The sequence below is a fragment of the Monopterus albus genome, unplaced genomic scaffold (genome assembly GCF_001952655.1).
Source record: "Monopterus albus unplaced genomic scaffold, M_albus_1.0 scaffold289.1, whole genome shotgun sequence".
NCBI classification, from domain to species: domain Eukaryota; kingdom Metazoa; phylum Chordata; class Actinopteri; order Synbranchiformes; family Synbranchidae; genus Monopterus; species Monopterus albus.
The window spans coordinates 395,048-420,582 of NW_018128169.1; the positions used below are offsets into that span (position 1 = coordinate 395,048).

The 25,535-nt window shown below is 38.5% G+C and overlaps 4 protein-coding genes across 13 annotated transcripts in view; 2 read left to right on the forward strand and 2 right to left on the reverse strand.

Moving 5' to 3' along the window:
* Positions 1-2,133, reverse strand: part of rapgef2b (Rap guanine nucleotide exchange factor 2b) — a 110,052-nt gene extending 107,919 nt beyond the window's left edge. For all 10 annotated transcript variants that reach the window (XM_020622834.1, XM_020622828.1, XM_020622829.1 and 7 more), the window contains exon 1: positions 1,484-2,133. In XM_020622834.1, coding sequence (XP_020478490.1) covers positions 1,484-1,552 — 69 coding nt within the window. In that variant the 5' untranslated portion in view covers positions 1,553-2,133. The remainder of the gene's footprint in view (positions 1-1,483) is intronic.
* A 2,177-nt stretch (positions 2,134-4,310) lies between these two features.
* On the forward strand, positions 4,311-8,066 carry spmip2 (sperm microtubule inner protein 2). The gene is made up of 4 exons (XM_020622821.1): positions 4,311-4,371; positions 5,208-5,437; positions 5,887-5,945; positions 7,353-8,066. The coding sequence occupies exons 1-4, from the start codon at positions 4,311-4,313 to the stop codon at positions 7,414-7,416; spliced, it is 414 nt and encodes a 137-aa protein (XP_020478477.1). The 3' UTR covers positions 7,417-8,066.
* Positions 8,067-9,401: 1,335 nt separating this feature from the next.
* On the forward strand, positions 9,402-16,298 carry ppid (peptidylprolyl isomerase D). Its single transcript, XM_020622824.1, has 10 exons — positions 9,402-9,611; positions 10,273-10,413; positions 10,923-11,029; positions 11,431-11,619; positions 11,836-11,958; positions 12,385-12,491; positions 13,211-13,352; positions 13,984-14,070; positions 14,383-14,425; positions 15,818-16,298. The coding sequence occupies exons 1-10, from the start codon at positions 9,527-9,529 to the stop codon at positions 15,904-15,906; spliced, it is 1,113 nt and encodes a 370-aa protein (XP_020478480.1). The 5' UTR covers positions 9,402-9,526; the 3' UTR covers positions 15,907-16,298.
* Positions 16,299-16,372: 74 nt separating this feature from the next.
* Positions 16,373-25,535, reverse strand: part of etfdh (electron transfer flavoprotein dehydrogenase) — a 13,191-nt gene continuing 4,028 nt past the window's right edge. Inside the window, 10 exon segments of the mRNA XM_020622823.1 lie at positions 16,373-16,800; positions 20,176-20,397; positions 20,568-20,729; positions 20,886-21,054; positions 22,296-22,439; positions 23,591-23,731; positions 23,822-23,968; positions 24,516-24,593; positions 24,882-25,000; positions 25,277-25,358. Coding sequence (XP_020478479.1) covers positions 16,637-16,800; positions 20,176-20,397; positions 20,568-20,729; positions 20,886-21,054; positions 22,296-22,439; positions 23,591-23,731; positions 23,822-23,968; positions 24,516-24,593; positions 24,882-25,000; positions 25,277-25,358 — 1,428 coding nt within the window. The 3' untranslated portion in view covers positions 16,373-16,636.

The following is a 25,535-nucleotide window of genomic DNA, read 5'->3' on the forward strand; positions in this document are numbered from 1 at the left end:
GAGCAATTTCCAGTTGCTTTTTAAAGGATCATATCATCAGAATTACCCGCAATGACTTCCTATTGAGAAAATCACATGATTCATGGGAAATTAAACCCCTGTGGCTGAAAAACAATACAAGCAACCTGACATACCAGTGCCAATCCAACAGCTGAAACACTTAGTGGATTTGATAGAGTGAGCGTCGGAAAATGACTTGTCACCTGTTTTGATATAAAATTACTTGTATCAGTTCATTTTTCCTAAGAAAAATGCTAAACATAACCTGGTTGCTTCTCAAAAATAGTGATTTACAGATTTTCCTTTTTATATATGATAGTTAATTGAATGTTTTCAAAATAGTGACAGGTACTTTGTAATCTATGGGGATGACAATAATAATAATTATTATTATTATTATTCCAACACACATATTCTCGGTCCTATCTTGCATGAACACTGCTGCCACAGATGCCAACCAGATTCTGTATCCTTGTGTTAGTTTCCATAAATCCCATTGGCACCCATATCTGCATAAAGCTGTAAAGATCATAGGCCTATAGTGTTAACAAGCCATCAGTGACACCCTAATTATTTCCTCCATGTCACACAGACAGGCAGGCCGCTGTGCCACTAGCTGTAGCCCACTGGTTTATGTGGTGGTCTATTGATTGTCCATTGTGTGTGAAGCCTTTGCTACATCAGCATCCTAGTGGAGCCAGTGCTCCAATGAAATGACACTGTCTTTGGAGCCACGTTGGATTTATTCTCCATGTATAAAACATTACTGCTAATATCTGGAGCCATGCAAGTGTGGTTCAAGCAAGGATAACAATAATAGCCTACAGCATGTTCAGAAGTCATCCAAGCGAGGAAACTATTGGCATTATCAGATGATACCGAGGTGGTTTCAGGAACGAACAGCAGGCCTTGTTTACTGGGCCCCTGGAAATGCAAAAGCTAGAAAAGAATACCAACATTAGGCCTAGCTCAGAATGAGTTTAAACCGTCCCCTGATCCACCACAAATGGCTGGGAACAACGTCTGTTTTGAGCCAATGTGGGCTGCTGGCTAAATTAGGATTAGCCACATCTTTGCAACCTTGAAAATGTCTGTTTTGCAAGATGCAAGACTCGGCAGTGCCCAAGACAGACAACCTCTGCAAAATGCAAAATGCAAAATCCTCAGACGTTAAACAAGTGGCACAAACCTATGGTACACGATAGGTTAGATTCTCCCCCGTGGATGCACCTCCTGTTGGGTTAAGTGTCTGTGGTTAACCGTGCTGATATAACGTTAGGTCTTAGCGGGATGTCGCCAGACGTAACACTGGAATAGGCTGAATGGCAACAGTTGCACACAACACTGCCGCAGTTTCGGACACTACAAGGCGGCGGATGTTGCAGTGTTACAATGTAGCAAGTGAGTGACAAAACAGCCACAAGAAACACTTTGGAATGCAACTTCAATTAGATGTTAAGCACAATAAACAATTTTATCTGACCTGTTGCGTCCTTTCAGCTGGATTCATCATCACAGCCTGGCGAAAGCTGTTGTCCACATAGGACGCCATTGTTTTGGAAGACGCCGTCTGGAGGATACGGAATTCCTTGTCCTAGAAAATGTGGTTATAAGTATCCAGGGGCCCGGGTATTACTGATTCAACACAAGTTCCTCTGCTGTCTGGTTTTGTTCTCGTCGCCTATGCTCCGCCGCTAGCAGATGAGCTGGGAGTGCCCGGGGCCAGGCCACGACTGGAGCCAGACACCCGAGCGGTCTCCTCGGGATGTCCGTCTCTCTCTTACCCAAGTCGAAACCGGCTGTCAACAGCAGTCCCTCCGAGAGGAAACTTCTTTCAGAATCTCGGCTGAAACAGTCTCTTATAACGATTCTGTTAATGTGAAAAACGTGCCTTTATTCCAACCAGTGTTCATCAAAGCAATTCCTTGTGTCTTCAGCTAGCGACGAAAAGAAATTCCATGTAGGATCCAGCAAACAAAAAAGTAAACTAAAGACTAACAGTTATCCCGTCAACAACAGCCTGGCGTCCATTATGATAGATAGACCGGGGGATATTCACTGAGAAAAATCATTATATTTTTTTTATAATGGGTCTAAAAGTGAAAAAGATCCGCCACTGTGCTCTGTTGTGTGCCACCATGGTGACTGACACACCATTGTCAAGTCGGACACATTATATTAAGGCACCTCTTTGGAATCTTTTCAAAATAAAGCTCCAAAGAGAGCAACGTGCTTCATGTAAATTCAAAGCGCAATATTATATCTGGTGCAGTCTGTGGTAAATGAACACGTTGATGAGATTTTCCTGAAAACGTCTTTTTCGTTCCTTACATTGAAACAGACTTAAACTGAGAAACAAATGAGAATTACATATCAGGCATGGCTAATTTATTTATATAGCACATTTTCATATACAAAGGAAATTCAGCTAGGACACATAATATGCAATGGACTGCAGTGCCCTGCCATTGTTTACCAGACAGGTACTATATAATAGTCTAACAATATAATTAAATTGATATAGGTTTTAGCTTATTCTAATATTTAATTCACTGAGTGTTTCGATGTTAATATTTGCTAATATTTTGCATTTACTATAAATGCTTTACTCTAGTAATTGCATTATCTTATTCTGAAAGAAAAATCATTGCACTTCCTGTGTAGCTGTTGTTCTCTATCTTTGTCTTGACAGAGATTTAGACAAGGGGCGGCTCATGGGTGAGTCCATTGAACAAAAAAGAGTAAAGAATAGCAGTGGGAGGTGAAGAGCGATGTAAGAGTCTTTGATGCCACCTAGGGGCTAAATAGGGGAATACACCCGTAGATCCATTCATACAGTAAAATGCAAGATGTCACGATTATTAAACATGTAATCAGGTTCGGATGAAATAAGAAAATAAAGTATGTAATGTCTTGTCGTAATCTGTGGGAAAATTACACGGTAATTAATTTTTACGTGCCACAGACACACGTTATATTCTGAGAGTCAGCTTTAAAGCAAGGTTGAAATCATCAGATTGAAAAACATATTACCAGTCAATGCACTTTTCACCAACAGAAAATTCTAGAACCTTTTTGGAAAAGCCATTCTAAACTCAGTATTACTGAACTGCAATGATAACTTTAAACCTCCACAAGATCCTGAAGAGAAAACTGGAAAACTCAGTGTCTGTATGTGGTGTAAGGTAAGGTAGGATAAGACAGCAGTAATTCCCTGGGGGACTTCATGCTACAGCAGTATGCTGCAGAGAGGGGAGATAGATAGATAGATAGATAGATAGATAGATAGATAGATAGATAGATAGATAGATAGATAGATAGATAGAATTCTGGCAGCCATTATGTATGAACTATATAAGGTATATATAAAGGTAAATGTATAATAAGTCCAATAGACCAACTAATGCAATTATATACATATTCAGATGAAGTCGTTACTCAAGATGATTAAAAAAAAAAGATTGTTTAGGATCCAAAGAATACAAAGGGATATGTTACCCAGGCATTATAATCAAAAATGTTTTATGGCATTTCTGTTTTCTGCCTGCTATGGACACAATATACACATAGCACTGTTGCTAAAGAGTAGAGAACATAACCAGAGAGACCCACTCCACCCAGCTCACACTCTGCTTAGACACAAAAACTGCACCCGCAACCTCAGGCACAGCAGAGCAAACAGTATCATCACACACAGAACAAGATTTTACAACAGCTTTTTCCCTGCTGCAGTAAGACTGATGGCAAATACAAAATGTGAAAAACCTTTGCAATAACCCCTCATTACCATACTAAGTCGATGACCATATACAATTACGCTATGTGCAATATTTTAAACTCCCCATTTTACCTGCTATCTTATTCCTGTATCCATAATTTTATCAACTATTTTGTATTCTTGGGTGATCATATATTTAGACTAGGTGTTTGTTCTTTGGGCTTTAAACTCTTTACTTGACTCCAGGAGAGCCCTGCACAAGAATTCCTATATGCCTAGACTGTGTTTATGCATAAATGGTGAATAAAATCTTGAATCTTTTCATGTTTATTTATTTCATTAAGTGATATGGGATAACTTAGGATCAAATGCAATGTGAATTGGACATGCTTGAATGGCAGAAACTTCCCCTGTCTTTAGAATGTAACTAGGCCATGAGCACTGACGTAATGGCAACCAGCGGTTGCATGACAACCAACCATGACCCCATGGACAGAGCACACTGCTGGGCTCAGGTTATCACCCAAGGGTGCCCATGTAGGTGTATCTAGCATTCAGCTGGAATCCAAATATAACAAAAAGAAAAGAAAGGATGCAAAACAGTGAAGCAGCTGCAGAAAAGCCACAGTGTGGACAAAGGATCATTTTTACAGGTAGGAGAAGCTTGGGGAGAATGTGCTTCTAGTGTCGTTCAACTGAGTGCAATTAGATGTAAAACTGAAGCAGTGTCTTTGATGCTGTATGAACAGCTATTTGGTGGGAACATTAGACTACAGTTTCCTGTGAGATTATGCAAAATATAAAAGCATTGTACAACTATTATATAATATCCAAGAACATGGTCTGTGTCCAACAAATATAAATGTAACTGGAGACATGATGGCATTGTAACCAGGGCCTAATTAAGTTGACATACTTTATTTGTGAGTGTGTATATTAAGGTATGCTATTGTTGATGTAGATGTGTTCTTACAATGTCATAATTCATGCATTAGACAACTTACAGTGTGATGTGCTAACATCAAATTTTATGTTACTGTGTTTGTTCCATTATATGACAGAGGGCACTTGAACGTTTCCTGAGGACTGAAAAAACATCTCGTTAACTACTCATACAAAACAATTAACCAAAAAAAAAACAAAAAAAAAACAGAGAATTCATGCTCTGTCAAACATTAATTCTTTTCTAATGATAAATAATTTGTTGTTACAAACTGCCCTAAGTTAAATGCAGAATGGCTGCATTCTTTTATTTTTTCACTTTACATAAGGGATTTATTTCTCTTCAATGGCTTCTACTACCTCTGTACAATGATGGTGTTTCTTACTTTCTATAATGTATGCTGTTTATATTGGACAATACTTTAACCTTTATGTCTCTTGCTTTCTTTTTAATCTGTGTCCTAGAATCACATGTGTAAGTACAGGATTCAGGTTCTTCTCATAGATTTTATTATCTCTGTTTCTCACGTCCCCTGTTTCTGACCAGGCCCAGATGGAATTGGAGATTACAGACCCAGATCAAATTATTTCCCTTTTTATATTGGTGTGGGTGCCTCATCACCTGAGGCCACAGGTGACCTGAGTTACTTATGGCGAGCTGCAACACATGCCCCTCCTCCTATGCCCAAGCAGAGCTATGTAGGGGAAGTTGGCTGGGGCTGGCAGTATAACCAGCTGCTGAATAGCAGGACACTGTTCAGCAATCTGCAAATTAAGGTAGAGTACAGCTAGAACCCACCCTGTGCAGTTTATGCAAATGATTATGTAGAGGCATTATCCTCTGGCTAATGTGCACCAACAGGTTATACTGAGAATACATGCTCATAGAGAATTAGCTTGATATGACAAACAATTTATCAAATGTGGATCTGATTTTTTTTTTTAATTTCTAATATTTTGTTTGGCAAACACTTCATTTTATTATGGCAAGTAGTTTGTTAGGTTACTAGTTTTGCTAAATAAATAATAAGTGTTGACTTGTGACATTGTACATATTGATTTTACATGTTGTGGGTGAAAAATGTTGCACATTCATATCCAGAAATGTGTGTTTTCATTTTCCCACTCAGGAAAACCAGAATTATCATGATGTAACATGCTGAATTATTTTTTTTTAAAGCAAATCAGAGATAAATTAACTGGAATTTGTCCTCTTTTTGTGACAGAAAACTGACATACGGATGGCATTGGAGGACAGAGTGACTCACAGGTTTCAGAACAAACAGTAAGACAACATTTGTAACCTGCAGTTTGGACATGTTTAATGTCTTTTGTTACCATTGCTCAGAACTTCTCAGGTTTGCTTGCACAGTGTTGAATGACTGCACCGTAACTTATCTACTTGCCCATTCATAATGCAACACTTCCATTTCTGCAGGACTTCAGGCTTTTCAGTCAAGAAAAAAAAATCTGTCACAATATAAATACAAAAGCTACATTATTTACTCCTTAAACACAAAGTAACTACAAATATGAGATCCCCATTTCCCTCCATGACACTTTATAATTACTTAAACAACACTTATTTCACAAACACTGTCATGAGTTCATCATCAGCCACCTAACAAACTTGATAAAACATTTTACAGTAAAATAAACTTTAAAAATAACAAAGACAATGAATCTAGGTTAAGAAGCACTAAAGCAGTTCTGTTTGTTTTGTGGTGACCCACCACATTACTAAAACATTTTTTAAATTTGTCACTCGTGTGTGTTTCTACATTTTTTATTTATTCAGTATTTTTGTTTTCTGTTGTCTAATGAGCATTACAGCCTCATGGGACAAAGACTGTGAGGTTTTAGACATTTATTGTTGTTGCAGACAGTGCACATTAATCTATGTCATTTTCTCAGTGTTAGCCAAATAGTTTGTTATTCCTGAAATAACCTGCATGCATTAAAAAAAAAAACATCAGAAGCCTCGAATATCACAAAATACACTATGGAATTTATACTAAATGTTAGCACATACAACAAAAACACACAGAACAATGATACCAGCAATGAAATAGGACGCATTAACAATCATTTGTACGGCCACAGTCAAAATGGGGTTTGAGTGTTTTCATTAAAAGTTATTGCACTGCTTCAATTCCATCCTATAATATACATATATTCCAGCACATATATGATGTAGTGCTCCTGAACATTCAGTGCTGTACCAAGCAGGTGAACATCATTGTAACTTGAGCTGCCTTTGTTGTCAGTCAGTCAGGATCAGGCGTTGTACAATAACTGTCTGCCTTTAATACCTTCAGTCTGTTTCTTCATTCATTTACCTTATGACAAACTTTCACTTATTTGTAAAACAAATTTTCCTGATGTTAATCATAAAACTCAATACTGTATATGGGGCCTTTGAAACTTACAGCTTAAAACAAGACAGCATATCCTTGTGAATGGGCAAAGTCATCTGCATCCAGTGAATGTCAGCTTTTGGATGTGTGAGAGATTATAAAAGAAACAAATAAATGACTGTGTGAAAATACAGCATATGAGAAGATGTAAAGCCAATTAAAAATAACACCCCAGTATGTACATGTGGACCAGTGGTGTCAATTAAATCCTCCTTGATTTTTTTTTTTCACCATTTCTTGTGGCATCTAATGGCTTCATATTTGTTTCTTCCCAGACAGAACATGGCAGATGACTCACAACAAGTCAACACCAAGTTTCACAGAGACAGTCAGAGCTAACAGCAGATGGCATTCTACCACTTCCGACAGCTGGAGGACCTGACTGTCAATGAGATACTTCACGTTTGATCTTTTAATCCCATTAACATGTTGACTATTCAATAGTTTCCTTTTTCATGTTCTCGAGCTCTTCACATCATTTTTGGTATCAGGTAGACTGTTGTCTTGCACAGCTCCACACACCTGTGAAAGTTCATGGAAAGTTTATAACTCCACTTGATTGTTGTAATTCACAATGGAATTCATAACTAGTGTACATCTTGACAATATAAACTAGGCAAACAAAGTTGAAAAAGTTTCTTTGTCCAACTTCTAACAATAACTAATCTCCTCATACTGGGGATTATTTTCAGACATAACAGTGATAACCCCTCTAACACTGTCATAGATAAATGTAGACTTTCCATTCCTGTATGAGAAGCATCTGATAATCCAGCCCCATGGCAAAAGCAATCATACCCACATACAGTATGTCTGGTGTAGATAACTGGTGTCATAAGCTAAAATGGTTGGAAAATCACCTAATTAAACCTAGAGGGGAAATATTGCTTAAGATGTACTTAACTGAGCAACCCAACTTCTTCAAAGACCCCTGAACTAACACAGTCTTGTAAATGCCTTCAATGTTTCAATAAAATTCAACCACAGCATGTTTTAAGGTGAGTGTTTAGATTGAAAGCAACCTATTATATAATGATGGTTTAAAAGGAAATTGAAGCTGACCTCTCAATCAAAGCATTGTTTACTTGTGTGACCCACAGGCACAGGTGGACTACATTTTTGAATAAATGTATAGAGGTTGGTAGAAGTACAATTATCCAATTTTGCACAAGTAAAAAAAGCTAAGTTTAGTAGAAATCTGAAGAAAACCTTTTTTTCTGCTTCCCACTTGATAACCATCTTGACTGATTTTATCTTAAGACCCCTTAGAGGTTGTCCCAGCCCAATTACAGACAACAAAGCATTAAATCACCTCACACAGGGATGCCATGGGCAACATTTTTTTTCAAATATTGTAAAAGGTGATAAATTCAGAGCCTATCTATGACACAAGAAATGCCTTGAATTGCCTGGTACAGATCAGAACAGGCTTCAGGATAATTAATCATTTGGTTGGTGAATATGGAGATCTATACTGTTGCCTCAATGAGAATTCAAAACCAAAATCTAAACAATAAGGGGACTGGGCAATATGAGAATATAGACCTTGAGATTATGTAACCCTTCAACACCTCTGGCAGTGTTGGGGCTTTCTGAGCAATGTTTCAAATAAAAAAAAAAAAAAAAAAAACAGGCATTTTTGAGCTGACATTTTAACTTCTCAGTAGGAAATGAACCAGTGTTACTACAGTAATATTAACAATATTATATGCAATTGTCCCAGTAAGTAGTTCCCAAAGCATTTCAGTGGAAATCAGCTATTCATTTTATTTACATCTGTGCTTCTCCTACGGTGATAGCCTATGTCAGAATATCTTTTCTGAGCATGACTTCTTTAAGGTTAAATTGGATCATGGTATGATTTTTGCATCATTATGATGAAATCCTTTTAGGTGTCAAGAGTTTAATTTGCCAGACACCAGGAAACAAACATTATTCTGGTTACTTTAACTGTTTATCAAATACATTTCTAGAAAATCTACTTATGGAGCTTAGGCTACTACTGTATATCATGGTATAGCCTACTGTAGTTTACTGTAATGTGATTCTGATATAGATTTTTATCTATAACGTCAATTTTTATTGCTTACTTAGACTAACAGAAAATGTGAGCTGTGAAAAGAGATGTGTCTTTTATTCACTATGGCTCGATGTGATTTCTATTTTCCTAATAGTGGCTGGGAAAAGCACATTTTGAGGGCGAGATAACTTTAAGATAAACTGAAATATAGCCTATAATTTATGAGCTATTTATTTGCCTCTTAATACTCAAAAGCGGTACAATGGATTGTCGTCAGTAGTTTTATTTTGAAGTTTCTAATCGGAAGTTGAATCGTTTCCATGCTTAGTCGTTCGTGGGTGGATTGCCCCATTGAGGTTGCTCCAGTGCACCGGCCGGGTTTAGCTAGGGTAGCTATCACAAGTGTCTTAAAATAGCATTGACCTTAAAATGTCTCATCCAGCACCATTCGACAAGCCTTCAAACCCTGAAAACTCCCGTGTCTTTCTCGATGTAGACATCGATGGAGAAAGAGGTCAGGACAATTTAAATTTCAATGCCGGGTTAACCGTTAGCTTTGTTAGCTTAGCATAGTCCTGGCTTGTTCTGGTGGCTTCTAGAGACCGATGAATTGACCCGCCTCTAGAAAAGTTACAGCAGAAGAATACGGCAGTTTGTAAAATAAAAATATTTGTATAGGTAATCACTGTTTATTGTGAGAACTCTCTAAGCCAGACGAATGTTATTTAGAGAGCTTGTTTCTTGTGAATACATGAGCCACCTGTGGTTATTTTTTCTAGTAACGTTAACACCTGTTACCAACTACCTACCTTAATTTAGTTAGCTAATTTTATAACATTGTAATACCACTGGTAATTGTATTATCTGGTTACCTTGGAATAAGCAATGTACTGATTATTTAACGGACTGAAGGTAATTTAAAGATAATGCATTGTGATATATTATTGATTGACAAGGTCTTTTCTGTAGATTAGATGCCACTGTCAGGTTACTTAACTATAATGCATCCAGAAAACATTCATGTGCTGCTCTACTTTATCTTTGTTGTCAAGTAAGAGTAAGTTTATGATGTTTTGGACCAAACCTTTGTGCAGTAGATGATATTGTAGATGGTTTAGTCATAAAAGGGGTTTTAATTTGTACAGATAAATTACACCAAACCTTTCTATCTACAGCTGGCCGAATAGTTTTGGAGCTGTTTGTCGATATCACCCCCAAGACCGCTGAAAACTTCCGGGCACTCTGCACTGGAGAGAAAGGCACTGGCAAATCCACTGGGAAACCTCTACACTTTAAAGGATGCCCGTTCCACAGAAGTAAACAGCCTTCATATCTGCATACAACATAATGAACTTCACTTGGGAATGAAACCTTGAAGTTCTAATGCACACACATGCACACACATGAAGTAGCTGAAACACCACTAAGCTATTTGGAGAACTTTTATTTGCTTGGACCTGAAACCACTTGTTTAAAATACAATCTGTTGTATTGAAGGTGTCAGGTCACCACAATCTCTCATAAATAATATTACATAGATGACTAAGATTCAAATTCAGGGTTTAATTTACAAATACATAAAATACAGAAGAACTGTCAACATTGGACATTTAAACTGACCTGTTAGTGTAAAAGAAAACCCACTGACTTAAAATATGCTTTAACAGTCATGAGACTTATTTTAAACACAAAGTAAGGAGGTGGAATTTAAAAATACTAATTGAGCTTTAGGTTTTTTAATATTTGAGTTTAAAGGAGCCTAAAGCTCCAGTTACATTCAGACTTCTTGTCTGGTAACGTAATTTCACTGTAAATGTTTTGGCAGTTATCAAGAAGTTCATGATCCAAGGAGGTGACTTCTCCAACCATAATGGCACTGGTGGAGAGAGCATCTATGGGGAGAAGTTTGAGGATGAAAACTTCCACTATAAGGTAAAACATCTGATCACACTGTATGACTTTACTAGGGAAGATTACAAAGAATTTATGGAGTTTGTTCATCCATCATGTTACCTTTCTTTTTGCTAAATTAGGGAGACCAAGACACTTCTCACTTACAGGCTTTTGGCATATATAACCGTTCAGGGATATTCCTTCAGGATGTCCTGGTTTATAAATGTTGTTGAAGAATATACAGAGGTCTTTGTGATTTTCTAAAAAAAAAAAAAAAAAAAAAAAAAAGCAAACGGAACAAAAAACAAAAAGTCCCACAATCTTTTTTACAGTTTACATTGAAATGATCAATCTTTTCATTGCCAAATGTTCTTGTGCATGTTCATATTGTGATTTTTGTTTAATTCTCCTTTGTAATGATTTCTTTTCTTTCAATGCAGCATGACAAGGTGGGTCTGCTAAGCATGGCCAATGCTGGGCCAAACACCAACGGCTCACAGTTCTTCATCACCACTGTCCCTACGCCGCACTTAGACGGAAAGCATGTGGTCTTTGGACAGGTGTTAAAAGGGATGGGAGTCGTGAAAATACTGGAGTCCATTGACACCAATGACAATGCCCCTGTAAAGGTATGTGTTTTCACTTTAATTCTAAAATAATATCTTTAAGTTTTATAAAGATGGTACCTAGTTTTACATATCCAAGTGCCATTGTAATCCTTAATAATCTTTGGTTTAACACTATGGTCACCACGGTGGTGTTTTCAGGTGTTTTGGTGCACTATAAATAGTGTACTATAATGACACTTTAATGTCTAAAAGTTGTGCTAACATCCACCTCTGCAGCCATGTGTCATAGCAGACTGTGGTGAGCACAAGGACGGGGACAGCTGGGGCGTAGCCCCAAATGATGGATCAGGAGACATCCACCCAGACTTCCCTGAGGACTCTGACATTGACTTTAAAGATGTAAGTATCAGTGAGGACCTTGATCTTTAAGGACATGGGTGAACAACACAAGCCTTCTGTGTAGGCCTCATTTGAGCCTGTTTGTTGTCTTGGCCAAAGTCAGATGAGGGGATCAATATAAAATTCAGTTCAAGATCAGGACACGTTTAACACTGGACACAGAGGAGAAGAGTTAACAAACAAGATCGAGGGCTTGTCCTCAAAATGAGGGATGATTGACTACTACCGACATTTTGGGTGTGCTCACTTTTGATTTCACTTCCAAATAAAGTGGTTTAAATAGTCTAGCTAAACTTTTTGTTTGCTGCCCAATGGACCTTGTTTTAGTGACATGTCTGTTCTCAAAATTGAACCTGTAGATATAAATTGTCCAAAAGACAGAGTTGTTCATATTTGTAAGTATCCATTTGCATTTTTTACTTTCAGGTTGATAAGGTTCTGTCTGTTGCTGAGGATGTGAAGACTATAGGAAACAACCTTTTTAAGAATCGAGACTGGAAAGCTGCTGTCAACAAATACAGCAAAGCCCTCAGGTAATGTACAGTATCACTGTGCGAGTGATTTACTTTAAGACACAACAACCTTTATTAACCATTGAAATAAACTTTGTGGGTCATGTGTGTGTCTGGTGCACTCGGCTCCAAATTTGTTAAAGCGAATTGGTTGCCCATAAAAGTATATACTACATATTTTTAAGGACTAGATTTGGTGACACCAGAAACCAATTTACATGTCAGTGGACAGATAGTTTAAAATTACCTTAAATTTTGTGTAGATTTGTTTATTCATGCGTTTACTCATTACCAGTAAAAAGAACCATCCCCTTATTAACTAAAAAGATGAGTAGCTGGCAGTCTTACTGTGCTTCACTGGCCACAGCTCTTCCATGGTCACCAGCATCTGTTCCTTTCTTCGTGAGCCAGTTTTTCTCATCTGAAAATTCAAATATAATTTGACTGACAAGATCAGCATACAAAACAAAGTTGCACCAGTTTAGTTATTTGCATCATTCATTCTCAAGTTATGATCATTACATGTCAAATCAATACTTTTTTTTTTTTGATTGAATTGGCCAGCTGCTGCACAACACTCACCAACAGCCTAAACTGGTCTGTGAAACACCGGTGTCACTGTATGCACATGTATTTGTTTGCTCCCACCGTAAAGCAGCTTAGGCTTGATAGTGCCTGGCCTCTTGCTCATCAGGATCCAATTTTGAACCACTGACTGAACCTGTTTTTTCTGCCTACAGGTACTTGGAGGTGAGTGGAGATCAGCTGGAGGAGGAGGGGCAGCAGAAGCTGGAGCCCGTAGCCCTCAGCTGCTTCCTCAACACAGCAGCCTGCAAGCTGAAGATGCAGCTGTGGCAGGATGCTCTGGACACCTGCAATGAGGTGACACAGGCCAGAACATAACAAATGTACACATGAAGCAGATTTTCTTTGTGGTTCTCTTGTATTGCTGTCAGAGTGAATAGGTCATGTGCCATTCAGGCTCCACATGCTAAGAACGTATACTGCTACCAGCTGGTTAGCTAGCGTAGCATAAACACTGGAAACAGTGAGAAACAGACAGCCTGGTGCCATCTGAAGGTAACAGAGTCCACCTACCGGTACCTTTAAAGCTCCATAATTAAGAAGTTTTATCTTGTTAGTTTTAGCCTCGCAAACATCAAAGTGTAAAAAGGACAACTTGTGGGTTTAACAGGTGAGTGTGTTCTGGCTGGGAGCAGTTATACAGACACTTGTTACTACTGTGTGGTTGTGAGGCAGCCAATGGAGATGAAAGAAAACTAAATTCCTAGGTCGTTTATGGTATGGGATATACGTTATGTTCTACTTAGAATCAGAAGTAAGTCAGCTTCCCAGAAATGTGATATATGTGCAGATGCACTTAAATTCTTGGTTAGATCCAACCTAACCAGTGGTAGGAGAAAATAAAAAATAAATAAATCTACTTAAATTGATGAACAAAAAAAGGAGGACAATGTCTTTTTTGATGTGTATTTCCATTTGTGTCATATAGGCTCTACAGCTGGACCAAGTAAACACTAAGGCACTTTTCCGGAGGGCTCAGGCCTGGCAGGGGTTAAAGGAATACAGCAAAGCCATGGTAATGTCCACACAGCACCCCTGTCTCCTACTGCTGAGAAATAAAAAATATCAGAGGTTGGGAGTTTTTTTTGTGTGTAGATATGTGTTATTGTCCGTTTATTGATTATGTCATGATTGGCAGCACGTGACTTGATTGTGCTTGAGGTATTTGCTTGAGTTGCAGTGGAAACTGTGATATAGTTGAGCATTTGACAGACCCAAGTGACTGCTCATACTTACTTCACATTTACATGGCTTGTCTAGACTAGACAGAATCCGGGTGTCTTGTTCTTGAGGTCAGTTTGTTGTTTTTGTGCTTTTGTCTTGACAGACTGAGCTCAAGAAAGCGCAGGAAACAGCTCCAGAAGACAAAGGTGAGCAATCTGATTATTTAGTTAATTTAACATTTCATGCGTATTCACATGTATTATTCAAAATTCAACAAGATTATTCAGCAAGAGCATGAAGAAAAATAGTCCAGGACTGCAGGAAAAGGTCCCTTAGTTTTGTTGTTCCTCCTAGTTGAATTTAGTAAATGTCAGTTGAATTGCAAAACGACAATGAATTACTTTGATTGATGACTCAGCACTGGGATTACAGAGAGCCAAGTGTTGACATTTTGGGAGCAGACAGCCTGGCGTTAACAATTAACAGTGTTTCGATAGTGGTGGGTTTTAGAACACAGTTACATAATGACAGAAAAGGCCTTTTGTCACAGCAGACATTTTGACTTGTCATGGTCCATAAAACAGGTGTTAATCATAACATTAATAATCTGCTCTGTTCAAGTGTCCAAGTAGGTCATGACAGTGACCAGGACCCTGAAACAGAAGCAGATAAGTGGAATTTAACCATCATTACTGTGATTATTTGCACCTAAACTCTTCCTACTGTGACATGTCCAAATGTCTTCTCTGGGAAAAAAGCCACAGCCATCTTACAATTCCCTTAAATACTATCACCCGTTTATGTACAAGGATAATACGGATAAGGATGGTAGGATATCTTCAGGGTACTGTTGGTAATGTTAGAGATACTGATGATTGTTAAATTGTACATCTGGAAACACTGAGTGGGGGTGAAAATAACAAGAAAACATTTCACCCTCCTGTTATTTTACTGATCAAGAATGACATTTTTAAGAGTATGGGACAAAACAACCACAATACCTTCCTAAATTGTGATTTTTGTATCCAACAAAAGCATTTCAGCATCTAAAGACAAACACCAGTGCTTTACTGGTAAAGCCCCTCAGCTGCCAGGGGGTGAAATCAGGGTTTAGCTGACTGAGAAGGATTTCATGGTTCAAGTTTGTCCCAATTTTTAAAGAACTTTATCCCAATACTGAGTGAGACCCATGAGAAAACGACATGACCAACTGTGTCGGTACTGTTCCACTCTAAAAAGAAATACTTTTCTGAGTTAAAGCTGACAAAAGTAATTGGCATCCACTGTGCTGTAAATAATACAACACGTGTTATTGTGAACTTTTGTCACTACACCTGCACTGGCTGTTCAGGAGAACTAATTGGAAGTAACACGTAAAAGCTGGAGAGCGCTGGGTGGAATCTGGCTCTCAGCAAATCTGAACTCCCTGCTTTTTGACATTGTGCCAAAGTGGACACATGGCGATGAAGAACAGTTTGAAACCATACGATTCAAGGTGCAAGATTATCCAGCAAAAAAAGAAATGACTAGATTAGTTTCATTAATTCACTTGTAGATTTGCTCTGTCAAACAAAGTGAAACCAGTTTCTTTTTGACAGCTATCGTCAACGAGATGAAGAAAGTCCAACTTAAAATCCAGGAGGAGAAGGAGAAAGAGAAGAAGATCTATGCCAAAATGTTTGCATGAACATTTCACCCAATAATACAGCTGCTATTAGTGTTATATCAATATTTGAAGTTATCTCTACAGGGGAAGCTGTACTTATGAAGAGGAGAGTCTGTAACCGGGGGAAATGTACAGTATTTTCAGGTGACAGGCTCTGTGATATCTTCCCTTGAGTGAACTTCTCACTGTGTATTCTTATAAGGGAATGGCTTGAGCTTGGAACCGACAAGAATCTTCACTGTAAGGAATAGTCTGACACCACTGCTCTGAAAAACTGTTTTTACTGACAGTAAAAGCTACGTTATATACTGCATGTTGTATTGTTTTATAGGCATTTTGTCCTCTGCCACATCCAGTACATCCATTTGTTTGTATTGTTATTTTTACAAAAGTCAATAAATCAAAGGTCAACAGCCAGGTATTCTTTATTCTGTACTGTGATATCAGCAATATTACGGTATATACAATACTGAGCTGTTCAAAAGCTGTCAAATTATTAACAGTTTTTAAATCCCCATTTTGTGGATATTACAGCAGGTCCTGTATTCTGAATGGGTTGCATAACCTTGTTCCACTCTAATGTAATGCTGGTTTCTTTTATTACCCTTACTTAAAAAAAAAAAGATTCGTTACACTTAAAACAGCTACATTTTTCCCACTTCCATATTTGGGCACATTAGCCACGGAACATGTCATTGTCCGTTACAGTCTTATTTTAAGACAGAGGTTAAAATAAAATGAAATAAGCGGTTTACAGTCCGTTGTAGGCTGGTCCACCACCGCCTTCGGGCACAACCCAGTTGATGTTTTGGCTCGGGTCCTTAATATCACAGGTCTTACAGTGTACACAGTTCTGAGCGTTTATCTGCAACCTCATCCCATCTCCTGTTTCCAGAGGAACATACTCGTAGACACCTGGGAGGGTTGGAGGAAAGAGAAAGTCAACTAGTTAGAAAGCAGACTGAGAAACGAGTGATGTGACATACCCCACCCCAAATTTCCTTTTCCTTTTTTGTGACATATTTTTAACCTTGTGTTCCACTTTGTCAGGAAGGGTCAAAAACATGATTTGCCAAGTAACAAATGTTACCAAGAAAAAAGAAAATTTGACAGCAAACATGGTTTTTAAGTCTTTAGCAGCAGATCAACATGTCTGACTTCAGATCTGAAAATGTTTTATCACAGTTTTAATGATCTTATTTCTTTAAAGATCAAATGAAGCCTAAACTGGACAATATTAACTATTAATGTACAGTGCCTTGCGAAAGTATTCGGCCCCCTTGAACTTTGCGACCTTTTGCCACATTTCAGGCTTCAAACATAAAGATATAAAACTGTAATTTTTTGTGAAGAATCAACAAGTGGGACACAATCATGAAGTGGAACGAAATTTATTGGATATTTCAAACTTTTTTAACAAATAAAAAACTGAAAAATTGGGCGTGCAAAATTATTCAGCCCCCTTAAGTTAATACTTTGTAGCACCACCTTTTGCTGCGATTACAGCTGTAAATCGCTTGGGGTATGTCTCTATCAGTTTTGCACATCAAGAGACTGAAATTTTTGCCCATTCCTCCTTGAAAAACAGCTCGAGCTCAGTGAGGTTGGATGAAGAGCGTTTGTGAACAGCAGTTTTCAGTTCTGTCCACAGATTCTCGATTGGATTCAGGTCTGGACTTTGACTTGGCCATTCTAACACCTGGATATGTGTATTTGTGAACCATTCCATTGTAGATTTTGCTTTATGTTTTGGATCATTGTCTTGTTGGAAGACAAATCTCCGTCCCAGTACTCAGGTCTTTTGCAGACTCCATCAGGTTTCCTTCCAGAATGGTCCTGTATTTGGCTCCATCCATCTTCCCATCAATTTTAACCATCTTCCCTGTCCCTGCTAAAGAAAAGCAGGCCCAAACCATGATGCTGCCACCACCATGTTTGACAGTGGGGATGGTGTGTTCAGGGTGATGAGCTGTGTTGCTTTTACGCCAAACATAACGTTTTGCATTGTTGCCAAAAAGTTCGATTTTGGTTTCATCTGACCAGAGCACCTTCTTCCACATGTTTGGTGTGTCTCCCAGGTGGCTTGTGGCAAACTTTAAACGACACTTTTTATGGATATCTTTAAGACACACTCTTGTGTGTTACAGCCTGCTCAGTGTTTTATAACTAAGGTGTCACTTTATTTTTAAGCTCATTTAATAAGACAAGTTGAACCAGAACAGACTCATTTGGAGCAGCATAGAAACACATACAGTACACACATGGATCACTGTGTAGAGCTATGGGCAGCTTCTGCACAACTTCTATAATTAATTAAAGTCCCACTCCAGAAACATTTTCATTTTTATATTTGTATATAAAAATACTTTACTATAAACAATATGCAGTCTAACACAGCTTTTCCTCAAAAAAATTTCAGTGGGCCTCTGTAATAGGAATGAACATTGCCCCTCATTGTGCATTCCAGGATCTATGAATGTTGCCGTCATCCCTTATGTGGATTTGAATAATTTTGCACGCCCAATTTTTCAGTTTTTTTATTTGTTAAAAAAGTTTGAAATATCCAATAAATTTTGTTCCACTTCATGATTGTGTCCCACTTGTTGTTGATTCTTCACAAAAAATTACAGTTTTATATCTTTATGTTTGAAGCCTGAAATGTGGCAAAAGGTCGCAAAGTTCAAGGGGGCCGAATACTTTCGCAAGGCACTGTAGCAAGAAGTTGATTGTGGAAGTCTGGAAAATCCCACTTTTCTGAATTAAGCACTGCTTACAAATGAAGGTACCTGATGCGAACACTGTTGAAGCTTGACAAAGGCAGAGTCCAGAGAACATTTGGTGATTATATGGGAAAAGATATTTAGGAGCCTATTAAAACTGGGGTCAATTCACAGTTTAAGTAATTTTTTCTTTTGACATGTCGTTTACATAGTGTAACCACTTTTTAAAACAACATTTCTGTGACTATTTTAACATGTGGCAAGTTCTACATGGTTGTCTTGATGCATTTCATGGCAGATGTAAATGATTAAACAACAGCTTTTACATACTGACACTGCACAGTGAGATGCCACAGCAAAAATGGTTAAATTACCACTGCAACACAGATTAGTCTATGGAGCTACAGAACCTCTACTATAAAAGACAGGTTAGGGTTAATAAACCATGAACCTGTCCCTCAGCCTTTAAAGGACAAGTTATATTCTCCAAGGTTTAGAGGATGGTGACAGGTTTCAGCTGTCACAACTGTCTGCTGCTTTGTTCAAGTATAACCATTAACAAATTCCTATAAGAAAAAACAAAACTTGATTCATGCCAGCCAACAATGCTAAGACCATAACCAATTATAAAAATGATTACCCCTGCCAACCCAAAGCTGTGATGTGAACAGAGTAATTGCAGTCCTGCTTTAGTCCCCCGCCTCTGTGGGCTACAAAACCCTCAAACAGTCTCACTGCATTTGGCCTCTCAACAAAACGTTAACACAGCCAAAGACCACACATCATTAAGCCTTATTTTCCAGAGAATTCAAAGAGTGCCAGTGTCAGACAGAATAAAGAGTTGAGCTTTTCAATAACAACTGCTGCACTGGATGGTGGAAGATGAACACATCCAATAACCTGAGACTGCAAAGTCTTCCTGGCTTAATAAACACAGTCAAAGCCTTACAACATTAATGAAAATGCCACCACATTAGTTGTGGACTTGCTTGGTTTTGAACAAAAGGTTGTGGCAGCGATCCAAGTTTTGAGGTGTAAAATCTGGAGACTTGTGTAAACACACAGAGCAGTCAGTGTTGACATCATTGCAATCAACAAGCCTCTGTTTTTGCACTTATAAAGTACTGAGCAGCGAGTCCAGTTCATTTATTTCAGGGGACAATTTTTCTGTTCCTCCTTTGCTGATTCAATAAAAATGGAATGTAACACTTGTCTGAACAGTCTTACTGTAGGCTTATCATTTGCTGACATTTAATTAACTGACCTAAAGGCAGACAACCACTTGAAGTGATGCTCATTAATTTGTTCTTAACTGTGGTGTAATTAGTTTATCATGAATGCATGAACAGAAATGACAACGAATTAATCTTTTAACCTTCTGTTCTGTATCAACGTAAACAGGACAGTTCAGGTGTGGGCTACAATATCAAAGTTTTACCTTGAGCTCAGGGAAACTAATTGATGTTTTTCTTTGTTAATAGACTGTTGAAAGAATTCAATAACTGCTACCTGTACCCCCATAGATTACATGGGAGATGCTCTACAGAGGCCTGATGGAGATTGCTGTTACCTGCTGGGCAGAAGCGTTGCTCAGGCCCGTCGTATATGGCGAGGTTCCTGGAGACTGGGACATCGTCATTCTTTAGGGTTAGATGCGGGGGCTGGTCCCCCTCATGGTTGGTTCCGCTCAGCGCCACAGAGGAGAGCAGGTCAAAGCTGATCTTTCCATCAGGCTTAGGATACTCAATTGGTGTGCAATCTTTAGCTGGCTTCAGCTGGTCTGCATCAAGACCTGAGACAGATCGAGCACAGCCAGTTACAAAATGTGGATGTTCTCTGCTGAGATAAGGTGACCTCATACCTCACCTAAAGACAAACCACCGGCATTGTGCGGTTACTGCTGGTCTGCAGCAGGAGCTAAATTAGTCTACACCGAGCTGTAGTCTGCTCCAAGATACTCACCGCTGTGTTAAAAAAAGATCCAGTAGAAAATCCCAGTATAGATCATGCCACCTTACAGGCCAAAGTAATTGTGGAATGACGGCCTGATGTTTCTCACTGCGTACAGCTCCTTCCACACCCATGAATTCTTCAAGGCCTCAGCATACTCAGGAACATGGAGTCCTGGGAGAAAAAGATGTGTCAACACATTTCCAAGAATTAAAAATCAAACCATCTCAAAGTCAGGTCTGCTTTAATGAGTCATGGCCCTTAAAGGAGCATCTAAAGTGCAATACTAACGAGTGCTACTGCCCTGATTGTTAATGAGTGTTTGTGTACCTGCTGTCTCTGAATCCACACTCTCTGCTGTGACTTTGGGGAAAACAGCCTCAGCAGCCAGCATGCCGCTCTTCATAGCTGTGTGGGTACCTTTGATCTTTGGGACGTTCATGAATCCAGGGCTGCAGCCGATCAGCAGCCCTCCAGGGAAAGTCAGCTTTGGGATCGACTGGAGAGGGAGAGGAGCCCATTTTAACTTTGTGTTCTACTTTTAGAGACCTTAAACTTCTAACTGGATTTCTAGAACGTGCTCAGTGTTGTGTATCCTGAACAAGTATAATGCTATAATACTGTATATGCAGTCATTTATCAGCAAACAGTACAATTTTCATGGCATGTGACTAAGAAGACTTAAGTGAGCTTTTATTTATATTCAGACAGTTTTCTGTTGCTTATCCAAGTCCAGGTCGCAGTGGCAGCAGAATGAGCAATGCAGCCCAGATGGCCTTGACCCCAGGAACATCTCCCAGCTCCTCCTGCAGGATCCTGAGGTGTTCCCAGGCCAGGTGGGGGATATAATCCCTCTAGCTTTTCTGGGTCTGCTACAGAGTGTTCTCCCGGTCAGACGTGCCTGGAAACCTCCACTGGGAGGCATCCAGCAGATGGTGGAATGAGCTGTGGCTGTACTAGTGTGTAATTTATAAGTAATTTAGTTTCATTTATTATTTCACAGTGAAGCATTTCTAAGTGGCAACCCACTTTCTTGTGACATTATTTTAACAGGGACAATTTCTAAAATATGGGCACTTCATTATTGTCAGGTAAAATTGATCATATGTTTGAAACAGTCTAGAGCGCCTGGCTGTGAATTATGTCATTAGTGAAGAAACTATTTTAATCATATTTATAATCACATTCTGATCTATGTTCAATAAGAGTGTTATTACATAAGTGACAGACCAAAATATACTGATAACAAAATGAGGGAAACCAACCACTTTACAGGCAGTACCTTGTATATTTACATTAAATAAACCAAACACACAGTAACGTATCAGCAGTGGTGAAAGTTCTATAGTTCAATTAGACTGATTTAATGATCAGCTTGTTTCCAGTGTAACTGCACTATAACAACAGATTTGTTGGGAGAGACGTTAGACTCTTTAGAATTCTGCTGATGCTTTACTTTAACATGAAATTAGGAATGATTTTAAAACAACGTCTTCAGGGACACTGGCCCAATTTAATGGAGTGTTTCTTGTATTAGGCTAACAAACTTTAAGTACATCTTGTGATACAGCTGCTTTCACACAACATTTAGATCAGTTTCATGATGATGATGATGATTTGTCTTACACAACAGGCTCATTTCAGTCTGGTCTTGTGAATAGAAAATTAATATAATAAACTATTTTTATGCCATACAATTGCCCTTATTGATAATGAAAATTAGTTAATAAAAACACGCACCTGAAATCCTCCCTCGTTCAGGGCCCTGGCTCCATATCCAATCCTGTGGCCTCCCTCCAGAGTGCGAGCTACAAACGGATGGTGTTTCCAGCGCTGGAACTCTCTGAAGGGATTTAGGTAAGGGTTGGTGTAGTCAAGACCTACCTGTGGTGAGAGGGGGTGTGCTGCTTTAATTTCAGTTATTTCAAACAAGTATAACAAACCAAACAGGCAAATATTTGTAAAGCTGCTTGTTTTTACTTTCTAAATTCACTGTGGCTAAGGAATGAATTCAAATTCAAGTGTATTTTTTTCATATCTTCTTATGTTAGTGTTAAATGAAAATGTACCAGTTTTTTGTCAGAAATCCATGCAAGTCTATAAAGTGCAAACTTGAAATACCTCATTTAAGTATTTATTCAGACTCTTGGTTTTGCAGCTAGGAATCAACTTGTATTATCCCTGATGTAGTTAAACCTTGTTTGAAGTTCATAGTGAACATGTCACAGCAAAAAGGTCACGTTATACTGCAGGTCTAAGGAGGCATTTAAAAAAAAAAAAAATGGAATAAGTGTAGAACCACCGCTTCTGTGCTTAGCGTCCGGCCAAAGTGACTACCCTGACAAGAAAGGCCTTGGTCAGGGAAGTGAATCCTGCCAGGGATTTATGGTAGGGGCTCTGTGCAGTGCCATGTAATGACTATGAACTGATTAGTCTAACAAGAAAATATTTAATCTGGTCTGAATGCAAACTGCCAATCAGGCTCTCTAATGACAGAGGTATAAATAAGACTTAAAGCTATGAGACAGTGGTGCTTCTGAGTTTATGTAAATGACTTTATTTAAGGGTTACTGTGAGCACACAGTCATATTATACATATTATCATCTACCATGTACTTCCACTGTAGAATTTATATAGAAATATAGAATCAGGATATAAAAATTAATATTTCTTCTGCTTAATAAATAATATACACCGATGAGCCAGAACATTTTTATCTAGACCATAGAATTAAACTGATGACCACTATGGAAGAAATGCATCACAACTTGGTGCAGCTCACCATGCAGCACACGGAGCTGAACAGCCCCAGGCCAGTCAGACTGCTCATGTTAACCCCTGTCAACCAGTGAAAATGTGTACAGTGGGTAGCCATGTGTCAGAATTGGACCTTGGCGCAATGAAGGGAGGTGGCCTGGTCCAGTGACTTTTACTCTACATCACGTGGACAACTGGGTATGTGTGCTCCATATTATTACCGTTATTTATTACCTCATGACATCCAACTGCCACACCACTTTATATCACCACTCACCACAAAACCCAAGGCCACTAGTGGCTCTCCTTCGTTCAGGTGATAGAGAAAGGATCCTCCATATGTGTTCCTGTTCAGAGGCCAACCCACAGAATGCTCCACTCTGCCTGGCCTCCACTTTTTCTCATCTATCATCCACAACTACAAACAAACAAAAACAAAACAAAACAAATCTGAGTGTCCAAGTTTCTCTCCAGTATGAGATTTATGGGTCTGACACAGATTACTTACCTCCTTCAGGCCGATGGCATAAGTCTGGGGTTCACAGTTCTCACGTAGGTTAAAGTGCTTGTAAAGTTGCTTGGCCAAATGGCCATGACAGCCCTCTCCAAATAAAGTGATTTTAGCATGGAGCTCCATTCCCCTCTCAAAAACATCCTAAAGCAAGAGACAAAATGAATACATTTCATGAATGACAAGTAACTGAATAGACAAAATAGTTCACTAAATTGCTTTTCATGTTTATATGGTATAATCAAGCAGAAAAAAAGCACAAAAATGTCAAATCCTAACTTCTCAGACCCAAAGGAGAAGAAAATTTTCTAAATGGGAATAATAATGTACAGAACAATGCGCTGAAAATACTGTAACCATAATGCCCACATACTGTCCAAATATACATTATATATTAAAATACTATTAAATACTGATGATACACTTAATGTTTACATGAATAAGCAAAATCTTTGAGAGACCATCTAACATCCTTTTAAATGAAACACAGTCCCTGTTTTTTAGTCGATTATGTACAAAGGAGGTCAGTTAACTGGATTTTTTTTATGCCTGATGCCTCAAACAAACAAAGGTTTGTGCTCCTGGTTGTTTGCCCTTTATATCTTTTCAAAAGGGCTGATGTATCCAAGCTACTCATGTGTATACTGTAAAGATGATCTCAAGAGACAAGAGGGTTTTTACAGTACAGTACCTTCGGTGAGCCATCCTTGGCAATGCCTACATCATTGGTGGCAATTCCTTTTACGCTTCCATCATCATGAAACAAAACCTTTAAAATGTAATACAAATAAAATGTTTAGAACTGAAGCTGAGAGGGGACTGTAAACATGTTTAACTAAAATGACTGAACAGGAACAAGGAGAGGCATTGTACTACTGATTACTTTATTATATCATGTTTGGCTTAACAATCAACATGGGCACTGATACAGGTAAACCTAGAATCAACCAAAATGAAAAATTTAAGGGGGTTGAAGAAAAAAAAGTGTTTAAAACATACAGTACATTTGTATTGCAAGAAAACTGCCATCTGTGAAGAAATCTGATGGAGGTCTCACCTCAGCTGCAGCATAACCAGGGTACAACTCCACTCCAAGCTCCTCCGCCTGCTCTCCCAGCCAGCGCACAACGTTCCCCAACTTCACAATGTAGTTACCATGGTTTCTCATGGGCAAACCTACAGACAGTGGGAAAAATTACTACACATGGCATTAGCATCCCTGAGGCTCTCCTTAATTAGAAATAAAGAAAAAGGCATAAAGATGTGGCTGTTATGGTAGCAAAAATGTGACAGAAGTGTAAATAAATCTGAATCATTCTGTGATTTTTTTTGACCATATAGTGCATAGTGCTAGGTATCGAACTTGTTAACACCTCAAGACTTATAGTGCAGCACACAAAGTGAGAGACCATTATACTATTTTTATTCAAACATCTTATCAGAGGCTTTTACCTGGCAACATGGGGACAGGGATTCTGCGTGTCTCTGTTAAAATGCTAAACACATCTTCAGTCACTGAAGTGTTCAGAGGTGCCTGAGGGAAGAACAATGTCTGTTGTTTGACATAAGGATTTGCACACGAATAAATGCATTTAAATGTATTATTTATTATGATATCCAGATCTGCAATTTCTTATATTAACGCAAAAGTATGCAGGGTAGATGTATGCAAATGTTTATAAATAAGATGTACTCTATACCAGTATGTACA

What these genes read in the sequence shown, in the direction of transcription:
- spmip2 (XM_020622821.1), top strand. Translation starts at nt 4,311, where the DNA reads ATGCAAAACAGTGAAGCAGCTGCAGAAAAGCCACAGTGTGGACAAAGG. An exon ending in ACAAAGGATCATTTTTACAG is followed by an intron (nt 4,372 to 5,207) that starts GTAGGAGAAGCT and finishes GTTTCTGACCAG; the next exon opens with GCCCAGATGGAATTGGAGAT. An exon ending in CACAGGTTTCAGAACAAACA is followed by an intron (nt 5,946 to 7,352) that starts GTAAGACAACAT and finishes GTTTCTTCCCAG; the next exon opens with ACAGAACATGGCAGATGACT.
- ppid (XM_020622824.1), top strand. Translation starts at nt 9,527, where the DNA reads ATGTCTCATCCAGCACCATTCGACAAGCCTTCAAACCCTGAAAACTCC. An exon ending in ATGACAATGCCCCTGTAAAG is followed by an intron (nt 11,620 to 11,835) that starts GTATGTGTTTTC and finishes CCACCTCTGCAG; the next exon opens with CCATGTGTCATAGCAGACTG. An exon ending in AACAGCTCCAGAAGACAAAG is followed by an intron (nt 14,426 to 15,817) that starts GTGAGCAATCTG and finishes TCTTTTTGACAG; the next exon opens with CTATCGTCAACGAGATGAAG.